At 35.8% G+C, this 16409-nt stretch overlaps 1 protein-coding gene across 2 annotated transcripts; it reads left to right on the forward strand.

Annotated features, from left to right (window-relative positions):
- Positions 1 to 773: 773 nt before the first annotated feature.
- LOC104220856 (rho GTPase-activating protein REN1) lies at positions 774 to 16105 on the forward strand. Of its 2 annotated transcripts, none has more exons than XM_009771816.2 (24): positions 774 to 865; positions 996 to 1085; positions 1208 to 1273; positions 2455 to 2491; positions 2981 to 3057; positions 4610 to 4680; positions 4790 to 4868; positions 5860 to 6004; positions 6310 to 6429; positions 7113 to 7190; positions 7733 to 7788; positions 7879 to 7948; positions 8977 to 9061; positions 9274 to 9517; positions 9731 to 9940; positions 10378 to 10668; positions 10906 to 10955; positions 11287 to 11347; positions 11475 to 11558; positions 12548 to 12652; positions 12848 to 13017; positions 13422 to 13488; positions 14630 to 14812; positions 15217 to 16105. In XM_009771816.2, the coding sequence occupies exons 2-24, from the start codon at positions 1056 to 1058 to the stop codon at positions 15583 to 15585; spliced, it is 2748 nt and encodes a 915-aa protein (XP_009770118.1). In that variant the 5' UTR covers positions 774 to 865; positions 996 to 1055; the 3' UTR covers positions 15586 to 16105. The 2 variants fall into 2 exon arrangements, with proteins under 2 accessions (XP_009770118.1, XP_070028354.1); XM_070172253.1 differs by having other exon boundaries at positions 9731 to 9913.
- The last annotated feature ends 304 nt before the right edge of the window (positions 16106 to 16409 follow it).

The following is a 16409-nucleotide window of genomic DNA, read 5'->3' on the forward strand; positions in this document are numbered from 1 at the left end:
TATTCACTATGCTCACTAGTTCTTGCCTCAAATGTTCCACGTGAAATTGCAAATTCTCATTAGAAACTGTGCTTATTGATTAAGAAAATAGAAGTTGTAATTTATAATAACTTGTGCAAAAAGCAAAAAAAGAAAATGACTACTTTTTTCCGGTAAAAAAACAAAAAATATGTCTAAATGAATATGCAAGAGTTTTCTCACCGTAACTGATAATGCAATACAACAATATAAAAGTTAGAATAATATCAAGTTATTAATCCTTTGCTTATAAAAATAAAATCAATAGTTAACTATAATTTCAATAGAAAATACAAAGTTAAGTAAAACTATTAGAACCAAAGTTGGAATTCAATAGTTGTAACTATACTTTTATCATATCACTTAGGTAGAGGATTCTAATTCAAGCCAAAACTTTTTTTTTCTTTTTTTCTTTCAAGAAAGAAAAACAAACTAGAAGTATTAACCCAAAAAGGGGGCAACAAATACGTAAGAATTATTAACCAAAAAAGGGGGCGAAATATGTTTATTCTTTTCCCTCCAAAAGAATAAATATGAACGTAAAGGAAAATGGCAAAAATAAAGAAAGAGAGACATAAGGTCGACGTGTAAGAAAAAGAATGGAAAGAAAGAGCAAAAAGGAAAAGCTCAATTTTAGGAAAGAAGTGAGAGAGAGAAAGCACCAATTTCTTCACCATCAACTCTCTCTCTCTCTCTAACTTCCTTGCTTGACTCTCGGTTTTCCGTTACCCAATCTTCTCCCATTTCCAAACTAAGAAACAAACACTAAGATTTCTCTCTTTCCTTCTACAACGTTTTCTTGTTTCTTTTTTACTATGAATTTCTTTTTGGTTTTTGATTGAAAAAGGTGACATTTTTATCTGATCCCCACTTCTTGAAATTGCATTATAATCTCGTATATAACGTTTTATTGGACAATGTTGTCTTACATTGTTGATGGGTCTGAATCTTGATTCATAATTGTTTCCTAAATGCAGGAACTTTTTTTGAATTGGTGTTGCTGATCAAGATTAACGAATGTTATTCGCAATTAAACCATGACTAATCGCAATGCTGATGCTAATAAGGTTCGTAATTCTCATCTCAATGTCGGCATCATTGTGTTTTGTGATTCTCTCTTTTTATTTGGGTATTTTCTTGGTATTACATTGTTGTATTATTCTTTTTGTTTTTTCTTTAATTATATCAGGTTGAAGGGGTTAATCAAACACCTCCACCACCTGGGGCCAATGATCATGTTCGTGGTGGAAATAAGGTTAGTTAGTTTATTGCTTTAGCATTCTAATGGCGCATGAATTAGAGAAGACTCCATCCCCTCTACTTCTCTTTTCACATACCTCTTAAATTCTTGGACTTTTTGGGTCAAAATGCTTATTGACATTCTTAGATTTGATAAACAAATTTGATGCTTTGTAAGCTAATATTTGCAGTAAAGTCACTTGTTTTTTGTTGAAGAATTAACCCAAATATCCGCCCACCTAAGTTCTTAAAACTAAAAATAGCTGGCGGATATATAATATATACTATGTGTATAATCTATGTATACCGGCCAGAAAAAGTAAACAATGAATATGGCTGGCTATTTGCGTAAAAAATGATGTACTAAGCAACTGAGGAAAAAAATAAAAAATAGCTAGATTTACAACTGGTAATTGACAAATAGCCACAGTTTCAAAAGTAATCGAAATTTAGCCACTTTTTTTTATGTAAATATAATATGTGAACAAAAACACCCTTAAAAATCCAGAAATATTCTAGCATATTATGCTGGAGTTCGAATTTTTTTACATATGAGCTTCCAGCATAATGTGTTGGAATTTCATATTGTGCTGGAGTTCCAACATAATATGCGGAAGATTTATATGCAGTAGCTCCATAATCCAGCATATTATGCTAGAACTTTACGTGTGCTGGAGTTCCAACGTAATATGTCGGAAGTTTATACGCAGGAGCTCCATAATCCCGTATATTATGCTGGAATTTTCCGTGTTTCAACAAAATAGTGGCTATTTTTCACTGACTTTACAAACACTAGCTATTTTTCAATTACTAATCCGAAAACTGGCTAGCCCGTGCTATTTTCACAGCGAACAAGTGTTTCATCCTGTAAGTTGTTAACAAACTTAAGATAAATTACTGTTTCTATGCTATTTCACGAGCATCAGTTTAGTGATAGAGATGTGTCATTCTTTAGGAATGTGACCTGCTTATCAGATATAAAAAATTGATCCTTCAATTTGACCACACAGGAGAGTGACCTGTTTCCAGGTTAAATGTTCACTCTTTTATGCAGCTTTACGGAAAGCAGTTTTTCATTTCCATGCATTTGATATTTGCCTAAATACATAATTCGGTAAATTTAGGGATTGTGGTTGATACACATTCTAAAGAAGAAAATGATGGAGTTGGCTGATGATAAAAATTTGTTTTTGACAGGTTTACAAAAGCGGTCCCCTGTTTTTATCATCAAGAGGTATGTTTTCTCTTCTATGCTTAAAATTTTAAACATAGTTGCAAAAAGGAAAGTGATTTCTCCTCTCTTGTTCTTATAACCCACTTTCACGCATATGTTTGTTATTTAGTGTCTTGTTTTTTCTTTTGATTCAAAGTTATTTTATTTATTTATCTTTTAGCTAAAAATGATGATTTCACTGTATTTTCATTTTCATGCAGACTGTTATATAAAGTGTTATTGAGGAAAGTATAACATTTTTTTCTGTTCTTTTTGATGGTCTGCTTTCTTGTTCTGGCCTGACAAAAATTCTAGCTGCTTTTGTATCACATTGTGATCATATCACTTATTGGCTAATTTCTTAGTTAAAACAGAATACATACCTGGAGTTTCAAGCGTATACTGAGACATATTCTATATCTTTATCAGAAAGCAAGAAAAGAAACAAATATTTTCTAATTGTATAAACTTTAGGTTTTAGTTGATGTTTCTGATGTCTATTGCATGTAGGAATTGGATGGACATCATGGAAGAAGAGGTGGTTCATTTTAACTCGTACCTCATTGGTCTTCTACAGAACTGATCCTGTAAGTTTGACTTTGTGTACTGTATAATTGCTTACTACTTAGCAGAAACTAAGTTAGTTACCTGCTTATTATGCAAGTATTGGACTATAACCATATCATAGTTCATTGAATTCTTTAATGTATCTTCTTGGTTTCTTTTATTCTAACTCATTGTTTCAATGATTCATAAATTTGGATTTCACTATATACATATGTTATACAGGTGAGTAGTAAGAGTATAAACTAATACATTGAATTCTTTAATGTATTTGTATAATTGCTTACTACTTAGCAGAAACTAAGTTAGTTACCTGCTTATTATGCAAGTATTGGACTATAATCATATCATATGTAATTTCACAGTATCAGCTTGATACTGTTTCTGTTTAATAAAATCTTCCCTTATCAAAAAAATATGTTATACAGGTGAGTAGTAAGAGTAGTATCTAAATGAGCTCCAATGAGATTCTCGCTAAGTTTAAAGCTATCCAAAATGCACAAAAAACAGAGGATTAGTTATATTCCAATTAGCGCAAAAAAGAAGAAGTCATTGCACGCCAAATTTGTCTTTTTGTAATAAAGATGTACCAACTACTTTTGAACGTATCTACAATTAACATCACTACTCTCGGGCTTCCCAACTACTTCTGAATGTTACTACAATTAACGTCACCACTCTCAGACTACTGAAGACGGGTTAGAAATGAATTACTAGTCGGACTAATTCGCAAATCGAGCAAACTCCCCTTGCATGAACAGTGGAGGTGGTAAACCTTTCATTCTAATTCAGTGCTCTTTGAACCGTGCGGGAAGGTTTTCCTTCACATGGCTCAGCCGTCCCAATTTTAAAGCAATGTATTGAACAATGTTAGTAGATCCTTCACTCGACTTAACGTACTTAAATCGGATTCTCTCCTTTTCGATTTCTCAGGATTTCTTTTGGTCTTCTGAGCTTCTCCAGCATCCAGCTAAAACTTACAATTCAGATTTTACCTTGAAATTGTATTCTTGAATGACTTATTTTTTTCCCCTTGTGTGCATATTGACCGCATTTCTTCTTGACAACATATTACAAGTGAATGACTTTGAGGATTTAAGTACATAAATGGTTTCAGAAAAATTGCATTACACTTGCAATTTTATTTTGTATTCTCTGAAGATTTGCTAGTGTAGGCTGAAGCACAAACAATGGGAATGAACTTGTTCCTTGTTATATGTTAGGTTTGGATTTACATCTTTCCCTTATATATTCTCTTGACATAGAGATCAACTGATGAAATTTTATCGTCGAATCCCATTCAGGTTCATAGTGTGGCATCTAGTTTGGAAAATCATTGGTTAGTTGAAATCATAGTGAGCCTATATTCCATCGGTTCATTTAGTAGCTTCGACCAATAATATTGGCTAAATATTTATCTGTTCCTAACTCCTATTTGTGTTTGATAAGTCCATGAATCCTATTTGCTACCAATCATTTGATGCTTCAAAATGCAATATCTTGTGTGCTCAATGGTCTCTTTGACTTATTTAAAAATTTCTCGATGACTTTATGACCTTGACTGATTCTTTTCAGAATGCTACTCCTCAAAAGGGGAGCGAAGTGAATTTAACCCTGGGTGGTATTGATCTCAACAGTTCAGGCAGGTTGGCTTAGTATCTCTTGCTATGCTTAAGATAGTTCTTAGCGCCAGTTCCTTTTGCCAAGTAACACCAAAATGGTTAATGATGCTGTTTTTCTACATGAATTTTTCAGCGTTGTTGTCAAAGAAGATAAGAAACTGTTGACTGTGCTATTTCCTGATGGTCGTGACGGACGAGCTTTCACACTCAAGGTGCCTTTATTTGTGATTGCCTTTTTTCTCTTTTATAGTTTTATCAGTTTTTATTATTTGTCGTCATCCTTGGATTGAGTTTTCGTTTTCCCATACGAGTCTATATATAGGGGAAGATCATGCTCCTTACTGGTTTCTGCTCTTGTAGTGGTAACCTAAGTTGTCAACTAGTTAATAGCTTAAGCTCAATTGTGTTATTTTTACTGTATAAGTATCAAAACATGATCCACAGACTAATAAATCTGAAATAGAGATATTTGAAAGAACGTGGTTTGGCAGAAACTTTGTATTATCAGTACATAATAAGTTGGAAGCTTGAGTTTATTAATTTGTTTTTTGTTACTACCAACTTATAGTTCTCATTAGTATTTTATTGAGAATTGAGAACATTCCCTCAATTTGCCCACTTAATAATCGCCTAATTGGTAGTTTCAAGCTCAAAAACAGAGTGGTAACCAGCACGCGAAGTAGCTTTACTTGTACCAATTACTTTTCACATGGTAAAGTAACTGGTAAAGTTATTGTCATGTGACCAGGAGGTCACGGGTTCGAGCCGTGGAAACAGCCTCTTGCAGAATTGCAGGGTAAGGTTGCGTACAATAGAACCTTGTGGTCCGGCCCTTCCTCGGACCCCGCGCATAGCGGGAGCTTAGTACACCGGGCTGCCCTCTTTTTTTTTTTAATGGTAACCAGCTCGCGAAGTAGCTTTTACTTGTACCAATTACTTTTTCACATGGTTTGTTCTCATGTTTAGTCATGCATCTCCTTGGTAGCCTTCCGCGTCTAAGGCAGGAATTCCTATCATGATAGTAATAAATTAATGACTCTAAAGTTCTTTTGGATGGCCATTGTTTTCCAGAATTGGTTCACTCAACATTTTTGTTGTTATTTACATTGTTGCATTGTAGCATCATGACTATCATTAGCATTCTGGAATTCTGTTTCTGTAAGGCATAAAACTTAATATAGTCTAAGAGCTTTGATTTCATAGGCGGAAACATTGGAGGATTTGCTTGAGTGGAAAACTGCACTTGAGGAAGCTTTGGCAAATGCACCTAGTGCTGCTCTTGTAATGGGCCAAAATGGAATATTTAGGAATGATCAGGCCAATGCTGTTGATGTTTCACTTGAGCAATGTAAGTTCTCATTCATCTTTTCTTAACGTGGCCAGCATCTGGTATGCATCTTGCAGGTCGAGGAATAAAATTGGAACCTACTTATAACGTAGCTTTACTAATATTTCATTTATAAGCAATGGTTTTTCATTTACATTACCTTAAAAAAAAAGCAATGTTTTTTCATGAAAGGGAAAATATTCAAGCTGGTTCTGTTCTTTATCTTGCTATTGCCATTCCTTGATCTGCGTTTGCCATAAAATATAGTATTATACTTTTTCATGGATCTAATTTCAACCTCTTTTTATTTCATTTTACCTTCGTAGCAAATGATAGACAGCCTGTGAAGTCCATGGTCATTGGTCGGCCGGTTTTACTTGCTCTGGAAGATATTGATGGAACTCCATCTTTCCTGGAGAAAGCCCTGAGGTTTGTAGAAGAGCATGGTGAGCTTCTTCTACTGATTCAAATTACTATCGGATGGCTGCTTCTGTAACGTATTACTTTCTTGATGCTTCTGGCTTCAAATGTCAAATATCTCTTTCTTTTTTAAAGGATCATTTGTTAGTTGGGCTTATACCCTAGTGCATCTTCTTTCTTAAAGATGAAGAGAGGTAGTAGCCGTTTTTCTTTAAATCGGATGCATTTTGTTGTTCCAGCATCTATGTTTTGCCTCATGGGTGAGTTTGAGATTGTCAAATTAGAGGATTCATAGTGGTCTAGAGGAAATGAGAGATCAATGTAGGTGGACCGCAGTTGTGCAATCCCATTCACTTTGGAAGGCTACTTTGCAATGAGATTTACTCATTTACTTATTGTCCATGTTATTAGGGCTGCAATCACTGTAATAGATTAATTTAGTAGGTCACTTTTCAAACCGGCTCAAGGCTTCAAAATTGAGATAAAATGTCAGAAAAGTTCACTACTAAAGTTTCACTTTCCATGAGTCAGAATTGAATCTTTCACTAAGATTTTTCAAACATTTATCTATAACCATCAGTCAATTAATACTTCTTATTTTTTTTACCAAAAAAAATTAATACTTCTCATTTTCTGGACTATTTATTTATTTGTTTATTGTTGTCTTGCTTACTCATTGCATGGTGCTGATCTTTTACTATTTTTCCAGGGGTTAAAGTAGAAGGCATCCTGCGGCAAGCAGCAGATGTTGATGATGTTGAGCATCGGATACGGGAGTATGAACAGGGTCTGCTACCTTGAAACTGAGAGGGTTTATTTATATCATGTTTTACTAGGTGTTGATACCATTAGTATCTGTTGCAAAAGTTTATGTTTTCTACATGTGTAATGTTTCTGAAAATGATTTGCCCTGGGCAAATGGTGAGTAGAATTATTTATTGCTTTAAAGGTTGCAATATTAAGCTTATTCCTGGTAGTCCACATCATTGTTGTAAAGGCTCATAGTGAGCTGCATAGAGCTGTAGATTTTTGTGGATATAACTTTTTCTATGTGTACTTGAGCGGCTTCCTCTTTTTGGATGCAACTGAATTGTGACAGATGTGATGCAATTCTCATATCAGATCATTATTAGCTTAGTTTACAATTGTTGTTGGACATAAGGGCTGTGAGGGGTTATTTACCTTTCAAGAATCTTTTACTTTTTTTCTTCATGTGATTATTTTGTTTGTCTGAATTATGACAATTAAAGTCGACACCTATATAAGTGTTTCTTGTGTAGTTCACTTGGCTTACCATAAGATAACAAAACTTTTGTTCTGTTAATCCAGGTAAAACTGACTTCTCTCCAGACGAGGATGCTCATATTATTGCTGATTGTGTCAAGGTATGTCCTTCAAAACACAAGTATGCGGTTTAGGTAAGAATGTTTGTATGAAAGTACTTTCTGAAGTTGCTATCATCTTGATTTCTGCAGTACATACTGCGAGAGTTGCCATCATCTCCAGTTCCTGCATCTTGCTGCAATGCCCTTTTGGAAGCATTTAGTAAGTTTATTCTCTTAACGTTGGGCCCTTAGACTGCCTCTTTTCCTTCTGTGTCACAAGACAGCTCTTATAGAAGAAAGAAGAAGGATACCTTTTGTAATACTACTCCAGTATCTGTAGAGTTGTGTAGATATACTTTCTTCATTGAATAGCATGACGTGCTTGATCCATTTTTCCTGAGGAAATATTTGCTAGAGCCCTTTGACAGTAAAGACGTGATATCTCGATTGCATTCAGCATGAGTGTTTTATTAAAACGGATTTGTGAAGTTTTTTGGTTTGGCCCTGCTGAAATTGGATTTCTCTTCGTTTTTTGAGAAACCTATGAACCTAATGTGTACATAAATGTCTCAAGCCTATCAACTTAAGTTGTTTCTCATGGTTCTCACTTCTCCATCCAACATTGGGCAGATGTTTGAGGGAATAAATAGGTTAAAATGCCTATACATCCAAATGATTTAGATGTATTAAGGTACCACATTATAACATGGTGCCTTTGTTACGTGATTCTCAACTTCTTTTTGTGAAATCAGGAGTCCTGTGATACAGTCTTTAGACCATCCTTCCATATGAAGTAGCTATTATTAGATTTATGTGCTGAAGCGAATGCATATTCAATTCACGCTTATCCAATTAAAATGGCACCAAATGAAATATACATATTTATGCATAGAGTTTATTTTTGCGCTAAAGCGAATGCACATTCAATTCATGCTTATCCAATTCAACTGGCACAAAATGAAATATACATATTTATGCATGGAGTTTATTTGCAAAATATGACTTCTTGGAAGCTGCTTGTCAATTTGGGCTTGAACTTTGTTCTGAGTCAGGTCAAAGCCAACAGAAAAAAGGATTTACAAATTATCATCATATAAGTTTTATCCTAGCATGAATGTTGGCCTGAAGTGTTTCTGTGGCCTTCATCACGAGATTAGGGTATTTGTACATTTCCCATCAACAGCAATAGTTAGATGATTGGTACCTTGTGAATATCATTTGTTAAAATGCTTTTGTGATTGTTGATAGGAACTGAGCGTGGCATTAGAGTCAACGCTATGCGTACAGCTATATTGGAGACATTTCCAGAACCAAACCGTCGGTTGCTGCAGAGGTTTTCTTTTCTTGCTGTTCCTGTTATTTGATTTTGTATGTGAAATTTCACAGTTCACCGGTTTCAGTGTACTCCCCATTTAAACCGTTTTGGTATCATCAATATGGTGCTTTTTGGTCTGAACATTTTATTTCCCAGCAGATAATTTCAGTTAGCTCTATGTATGTATCTATGTATTTAACACATGTGATGCTTTATCTGATGTCCATCAGGATTCTTATGATGATGCAAAGTGTGGTTTCTCACAAAACTCAAAATAGAATGAGCACATCAGCAGTGGCAGCTTGCATGGCACCTTTACTTCTTCGCCCACTTCTAGCTGGAGACTGTGAGCTAGGAAATGACTTTGGTATGAGTGGTGATAGCTCTGTTCAACTTCTGCAGGCAGCTGCTGCAGCCAACCATGCTCAAGCCATCGTCATCACATTGCTAGAGGAGTATGGCAAATTGTTTGGGGTATGGTTTACATCATCATCTTCAGTTCTGTACTTCCTTAGTTGCTTCTGCACCTGACTCTTATATTGAGTGGCGAACATGTTTGGTTCTTTTGGAAGCTCATAGTGATTACATATCTTTCTGTTTTTAATCTTCTATATCCAGAAGAGAATGAAATCTTCTTTGTGGACCTCCTATTCTCTTCTCTTGGACTAAAGTTTTAAATCCTTGCAGGAAGGCTCTGTATCGCCTGAATTATACTCTGACTCAGATGGTAGTGGAACCGAGAGTGGAGAAGAATTTACTGATGATGATTACAGCTATGAAGAAGAAGAAGACGATGATGATGATGCAGAAGAGAGCTCTCATGCTGACGTTGATGATTCTGATCATGACTCCTGTGCAACAACCAATGAGGTTGGCGAAAGTGATGATAGTAACAAGGTTATTTCTTTAGTGTCTTCACTGTTCTATTCTCAGCCTTCTTCTTTTGTTGAGGTACTGTCCGTTGTGTGATGCTGGAACTTCCCAGTCCCTCTTCCTACTTTTACCATTCATTCAGGTGCAGCAGGATAATTAGCTTCTCTAGTGATCCTTGAAAACTTGTGCTTTACTTGTTAATTGATTAATATTCTAGGTGGCTTGGAATAAATATGATACTGATCCTCACCAATTTATAAGGAAATAGCACTCTGTAGTTAGTTCTTGAGTTGGTTATTAAGAAACTGGCAAGTTTTCTCATAAATGCTTATTGATGGGGATTTAATTCTCCTTCTGTCTGGTGCTGTGTGCAGCCCTCTTATACTGCTTTCCAGTACATATTCATTGCTCCAGCCTAAGCTGGCTCTCACATAATGTAACTAACAAGAGTAATTATACAGAGCTCTCGAGTTTCTAAAGCTAGTTTAAAGACTCCTGAAGTGGACAGCGACGTCAAAGCTAATGGGAGCTCACCGACAAGTCTACCTCAAACTTCTGTTCAGCGTGATGTCAATGAAGCGGGTGAGAACGTTCTGCCTAAAAGTCATGAAAATTCGAGAACACAAGGAAATGAATCTGGTGAACAAGTAGGACCTGGACATGTTGAAACATCTACTTCTCAAAAGTCAACGGATATATTAAATGGACCTCTGCGCAGTGTTCGCCGACCTGCTGTCTGGGGTCGTACTCCTGTGAGTACTATTGTCCTTTCGCTCACAGTTACTCAGCTCAGAGTGTGACTTGTTTTCTCATTTGCTACTATGGTTTTCCTTTGCCATATAATGCCCACACATTTTTGTTGCTTAATTTAGCATTTTCTAAACAAATCAAACGTGGATATCCATGTATTGACTTTGCATTTCTTTTATGACTAAAACATTGGTGTATTTTCTGATTTTTCATTTCTTGGTTTTTCTTTCTGAGTTTAGGCCAAGAAGAACCTCTCCATGGAATCAATTGACATCCCCTTTGATGATGAGTAAGTGATGCATTTATCAAGAGTTAAAATTCATAATAAAGATGGTCAACCAAATATTCTAAAGAAAGGACGGCTACTAAATGAAAACAATGGGAGAACAATCACGTTGCATGTATAAGTACTAACCTTACTTACTAAAGAATAGAAAGCTGCAAATATCAAATATAATCATGCAAACAGCACTTGCACTCCCTGATGAAAAACCATGACCAATGATTCCTAACCCCAAGCACCCTCACGGTTTATCCTGCCTCAAAAAGTGCCTTGCATTCTAATTTAATTTGGATGGATTTTACAATTAGGTAACTGTTATGTTTGGACTTGTTTCTAGGGATGAAATCCAGAGGCTTGAGGCTATTAAAACTGACCTACAAACAAGGGTTGAAGAGGCGGTACGTGTTATGAGATTCTCTTTTCTTAAGAAGTCTCATCAGTTTTCACATCTGAATTACCTTTCAATTATTTTTTGTTTAACTTTCTATATTTGGTCTTTGTGCTGCACGTTTCTCTTCATTATAGGTCAAAGGCAACGCCCTTTTGCATGAAAGTCTGGAGAAACGAAAGAATGCTTTGCATGAGCATCGTCTAACACTTGAAAAATATGTAGGTGCTATTCTAGATTCCTTTCCCTCTTATTGTTGGGTGCGAGTTGAACTTTTTACTGCTCATTCCTTCTTAATGAAACCTCGCTAGGATTTATTCAATCACGAACTAGGCCTATTAGGGGTAGATACAACTCTTATCATAGCCAGAATTTTAAAATAGAGCCAACCGGTCGGAAGACTTGAGATGATATTGAAGCTAGGTTGATGACAGTGCATGAGACTGTCCAGATCTGAGATGTGTTTGCAGGTGGCCTTGATGCATTTGCATAAAAGGCTGTTGGTTTCCAACCTTGCTCACTGGTTGAGCTAAGCGATCACATAGCCTGGGTTGCTTTCGCACCTACTCTGGTGGACCCATTAAAATAACTCAAGAGTGATGAGCATTTGTCAGGAGAGTCGCTGATATAATAATTTTTCCAGAAAGAGATTGTGCATTTACAAGTACTGATATGATTTTATTTAGATGGAGCAGAATATAGTCTAATCCATCCAAGTAACCAAATGCAAAATTTAACTCATTTCTGTGTTAGACTACTCTTGGTTAACTTGTTTCTTCTTTTTTGTTTGTTTGTTTCAAGCAGTGAATATTTATTCACAGAAGAATGCTAAAAAAGTGTTGTATAACCATATATCAATAGCTCCAAGAAGCTCAGAAATCTGAATTTCTATCTAATATTCCCATAGCTAAACCAGAAACTCAAAATACAAAAGCACCTATTACTGTCAAGAGTGGCTGCTTGTCCTCAAAATCATTTCCTAGTTCTTTCCTTCAACAAGCTCCACATGATACATTGTGGAGCAGCTCCACAAAACTACTGTGCTTTCTTCTTTACTGGAATCATACACCAAATAGATTGAAACTCCGTGGATGATAAAAACTTGTTGTTCTTTGTCATCATATATCCCCAACTGTCCTTAGCAAATAGAAGCTTAATCATTCCCATGTGCAGTTTTACAAATGAGTGCAATGAACTGTTGGCATGTTAGGTAACAAGGCTTCAGGAGCAACTACAGAAGGAGACGGAGTTAAGGATACTCCTGGAAGCTGGAATTGAAGGCAAATTACCTATCTCTTCCAGTATAGATGGGACGGTCAGTTTTCTTTCAACTTGCCAATTTATTGCATAACGCTCTATGTTGCTCGGTCTCTCCGAAAATGTCGCCAGGTGCGTGTTGGATCCTCCAAAAGCAGTGTATTTAGAGGATCGTGCAACAGCATTTTGGAGATTCCCTGCAACATAGATAACACTTGCTTATGCTGAAATTATAATTTTCTTTATGGTATAGATGAAGGAAGAACTTCAGGAGATTGCTCAGGAAGAGGCAGATATCATCAATCTGAAACAGAGGGTTGATGATCTTGGATTGCAGCTTAGTAAACAACGTGAACAAAATTCCAGACTTCGTATTGACTTGGGCAATCAACCGCAGCAAAGTCTAAATAATCACGGAAAAAGGTAATCCTTGTGTTGCTTCTTCCTATTTATGTTGTATTTCCATGGTACAATCTTGCTCCAGGTAAGGTTTTAGATTGTTATCCCTACACTTTTTTGTTCTCCAATCTCCCGCTTCTGCAACCATGCTATTCATATCAATGAAAGATAAGGAAGAAAATGGAAGATCTTGGAATGCTGTTTCCCTCTTGTCTAAGTTAAACTCCAAGAATGCACTTGTTTTACCTTGCTGCTTGTGTAGGAAGACATTTAGTCTATAGGTTGAATATTAAGGAGTTCTGATGTTTTTAACGCAACGAGCAACTTCGTGGTTGTTATTCCATTGCAATTTGCTTTAATTTGTTTCTTATCCTTCACCATCTCGATTAATTTGTTTCTTATTCTTCACCATCTCGATCTTGGTGCAGCAAGGATAAACATAAGGATATGGAAACTAATGCTTCAAAAACTTTTGAAAAGTCTGCAAGAAGTAAGGTACATATTTCATGGTATCCTTTGACCAAAAAACAAAGTTTTCTGGTTTTGCAACGATTGAATGTAGAGAAACTGCAACCTCATGAAGCTAAGCCAACTGAAAATTTAACAAGATATGGATCTCTGTACTTCAAAATCAATTGCTCAATCTAACAGGTTAACCTTGCAAGTGAAAGACGACAATTATTTAATTCTTCTGATTATTTTTTTTAGCAAATGCAGATGTTAAAATATTCCCACTTCTGTGCATATTAATTGGATAGAATGTCTCTAACTGGTATTGTTGCAACTGTATACATGACCTGTTAGATTTCTTGTTGTATTATGAGAATGTTGTCTGAAAAGTTTTAGAACTGCACCTGGAGGATATTTGCGATTGTCCCTATTATTTACCCTCTGAGTTGAATTTCCATGAAGTTGGACAATAAAAAGTAAATGGAGATGCTCCATGAGCACATTTCTTTTGTTACTCTTCAACAAAAAAATTGGATTACGTAAACTTTGTGCTCAAAATGGAAGATGTAGCTTGAATTAGCTCTCAAATGTTTTCCAAAAAGAAGTGAAAATGTAGCACTTGTGGGGTTATCTATCAAAAAATTACTATCTGTTACAAACTAAGAAAAAGAGAAGGTAAATGACAATCTGTACGTCAATTAACAGGCACAAAATATTAAGATATGCGGTTATATATAAAGATGTGTAGTTGTGTCTTTTTCATTTGCAGGTAGTTTTGTACTCTCGTTGAAATTGCTGAATTTTTTTTGATGCAGAGGAACACCTATTTTTGTTGCATATGTGGGTCCTTTTTTATTTCTCTTTGGTGCCGTTCCCCAAACGTCTTTTATATGAGCCTTATCTAAACAAAAACTTAAAATATGTTAAGTCAACAATTTGGCAGTAATTAGAAAAGAAGAGGTTAAAAAACATTAATGGGACGTGTAAGCAGTATAAATCTAGTTTAGCTCGGCTGGTTTTTTATACTTTACGGAGTTTGGTGCTATTAATTTGTATCAATTTGTCACCGTAGCATAGCCTGGGTCTTAAATTGTTCTTTTAACAGATGTATTGAAAATTATTTACCCTAATAATCATGGAACATCCATGTAGTTGCAGTTTATGACTAATGTAGTTTTCTCTGCAGCACGAGACCAATTTGAACAAGGCGGATAGTGAGAAAGACAATAAGTATGAATCTCCATTGTCGGCAAATAAACATCCACAGAGTAAGCAAGCGGCTTCATCACAAAGTACTAACTCTTCTGTGGAAGCGGGGATGAGCAGGGCCCCTTCAGCCAGTGGTAGAAAATCTAGTTCTAGGAATGAGGTAAGTTATATGATTTATCTGGAAGTTTGAACTTCTATTTTCTCTTTTTCCTGTGGGCATAAGCAACAAAAGCTGAGTCTCTGCTTGAGGCAATTTATTGAAATTTTCATACTTTGAGATGGCTTCGGCGAGAAATATGAACTAAGACCTGCCTTTTCTTTAATACTCTCTTCTCCATATCAGATGTTTCAAGCATTCTACTGTTTATACTGCCTTGCTCAGACATTTTAAGATCATTGAACATAAAAAGGATTGTGTTGAGACAGATTCAATACCTGTTGATTATGCATTTGACAGAAGATCTTTTTTGCACATCACATCAGTATTTGGCATAAAATCTTCTGTATCAATCTTATATATCTTTAGGGTCTACAAATAATTTATTAAACATCTATGATTGACAGGGAGCTAATGCTACAACATCAGCATTATCAAAGCTGACAAACAGGCTAAACTTCTTGAAAGAACGTCGGACTCAATTAACTGCAAGTGAACTCCAATACCTAGACAAAAGCCAGTCTGGCGAGACTGTCAAAAACAATGAAAGAGGTGAAGGGTCCGAACCTCACCACCCTGACAAGTTTCAAGCATCTCAAAGCACAGAAAAGAGTACATCAGATGGTCACCATGCTCTTCATCACCCCGACGGTCAGCATCCAGATCGAGGAACAAAACACGAAATCCATCCAAATTTGGAGAAAGGAAAATCAGAGAGCTTCCCAAATACAGAAAAAGGTCGAGCTATATTCCCTCCAAGGACAAACTCGAGATGATGAATAGTCATTTTTCGAACTTCCCTAGTTTGCAATATGTCAAACAGCTTCTCAGATATCATGTTAGGCTGAGAGTAGAAGATGATGAGCGCGCTTATTGCATGACCTTGATTGGTGCCTCGAGAATTGATTGTGATGCCAACCTTGCCTAGCCGAGGTTCCATGACGCCTGATAAGTACAGGTCATCTATCCTATGAGGAGAAGTTGAGTGGCATGAAATGCTGCTGAGCTGAAGTTCTGCATTGTGCTTATCTGGAAATGAAATCAATGCTTTTGTATAGGTATGTCATAAGTAGAAATCTAATTATTTGATATAGCGGATTAAAAGGTATCAGATAGTTTTTAGAACTACTGCAACTCCTTTTCTTGTTTGTCAGTTATAGCCTGACAACCGCCCCTGCTAAAACTAAGATAAGAAAATTTTGTTTCCATTCAATTGTATAAAATGCTGGTTGCTTCCCACTGGAAATAAGTTTTTCTAGGACATATTTAATTTAAGTTTTACCCTACATTACTTCATTTTCTCTTGCAATCAATTTAATAGCTGCGCCTAATGGCAAAACTGATCAAACAGAGACAATCATTGGTATGGGAAAAATTTTCCTGACAATTCAAAAAAAAAAAAAAACTCTTCGTAGTAGAGCTGTGCATAATATGGTAAATACCGAATTACCGTACCGAAACCGAAAATTTTGATATTCGGTATTGGATATTTGGTACGGTATTTGGTTTAAGTTTTTAAAAATATTGGTATTATGTATGATATGTAGTATTTTAAAAAATAATACCGCAATACCGATACCATACCGGAATATATACTAAG

This window comes from Nicotiana sylvestris, chromosome 4, assembly GCF_000393655.2.
Source record: "Nicotiana sylvestris chromosome 4, ASM39365v2, whole genome shotgun sequence".
NCBI lineage: Eukaryota > Viridiplantae > Streptophyta > Magnoliopsida > Solanales > Solanaceae > Nicotiana > Nicotiana sylvestris.

Excerpts from the sequence above, each read along its gene's own strand:
- LOC104220856 (XM_009771816.2), top strand. The coding sequence starts at position 1,056 with ATGACTAATCGCAATGCTGATGCTAATAAG. Across the intron at positions 4,681-4,789 it reads GATCTCAACAGTTCAGGCAG|CGTTGTTGTCAAAGAAGATA; the intron begins GTTGGCTTAGTA and ends TGAATTTTTCAG. Across the intron at positions 6,005-6,309 it reads TGATGTTTCACTTGAGCAAT|CAAATGATAGACAGCCTGTG; the intron begins GTAAGTTCTCAT and ends TTACCTTCGTAG.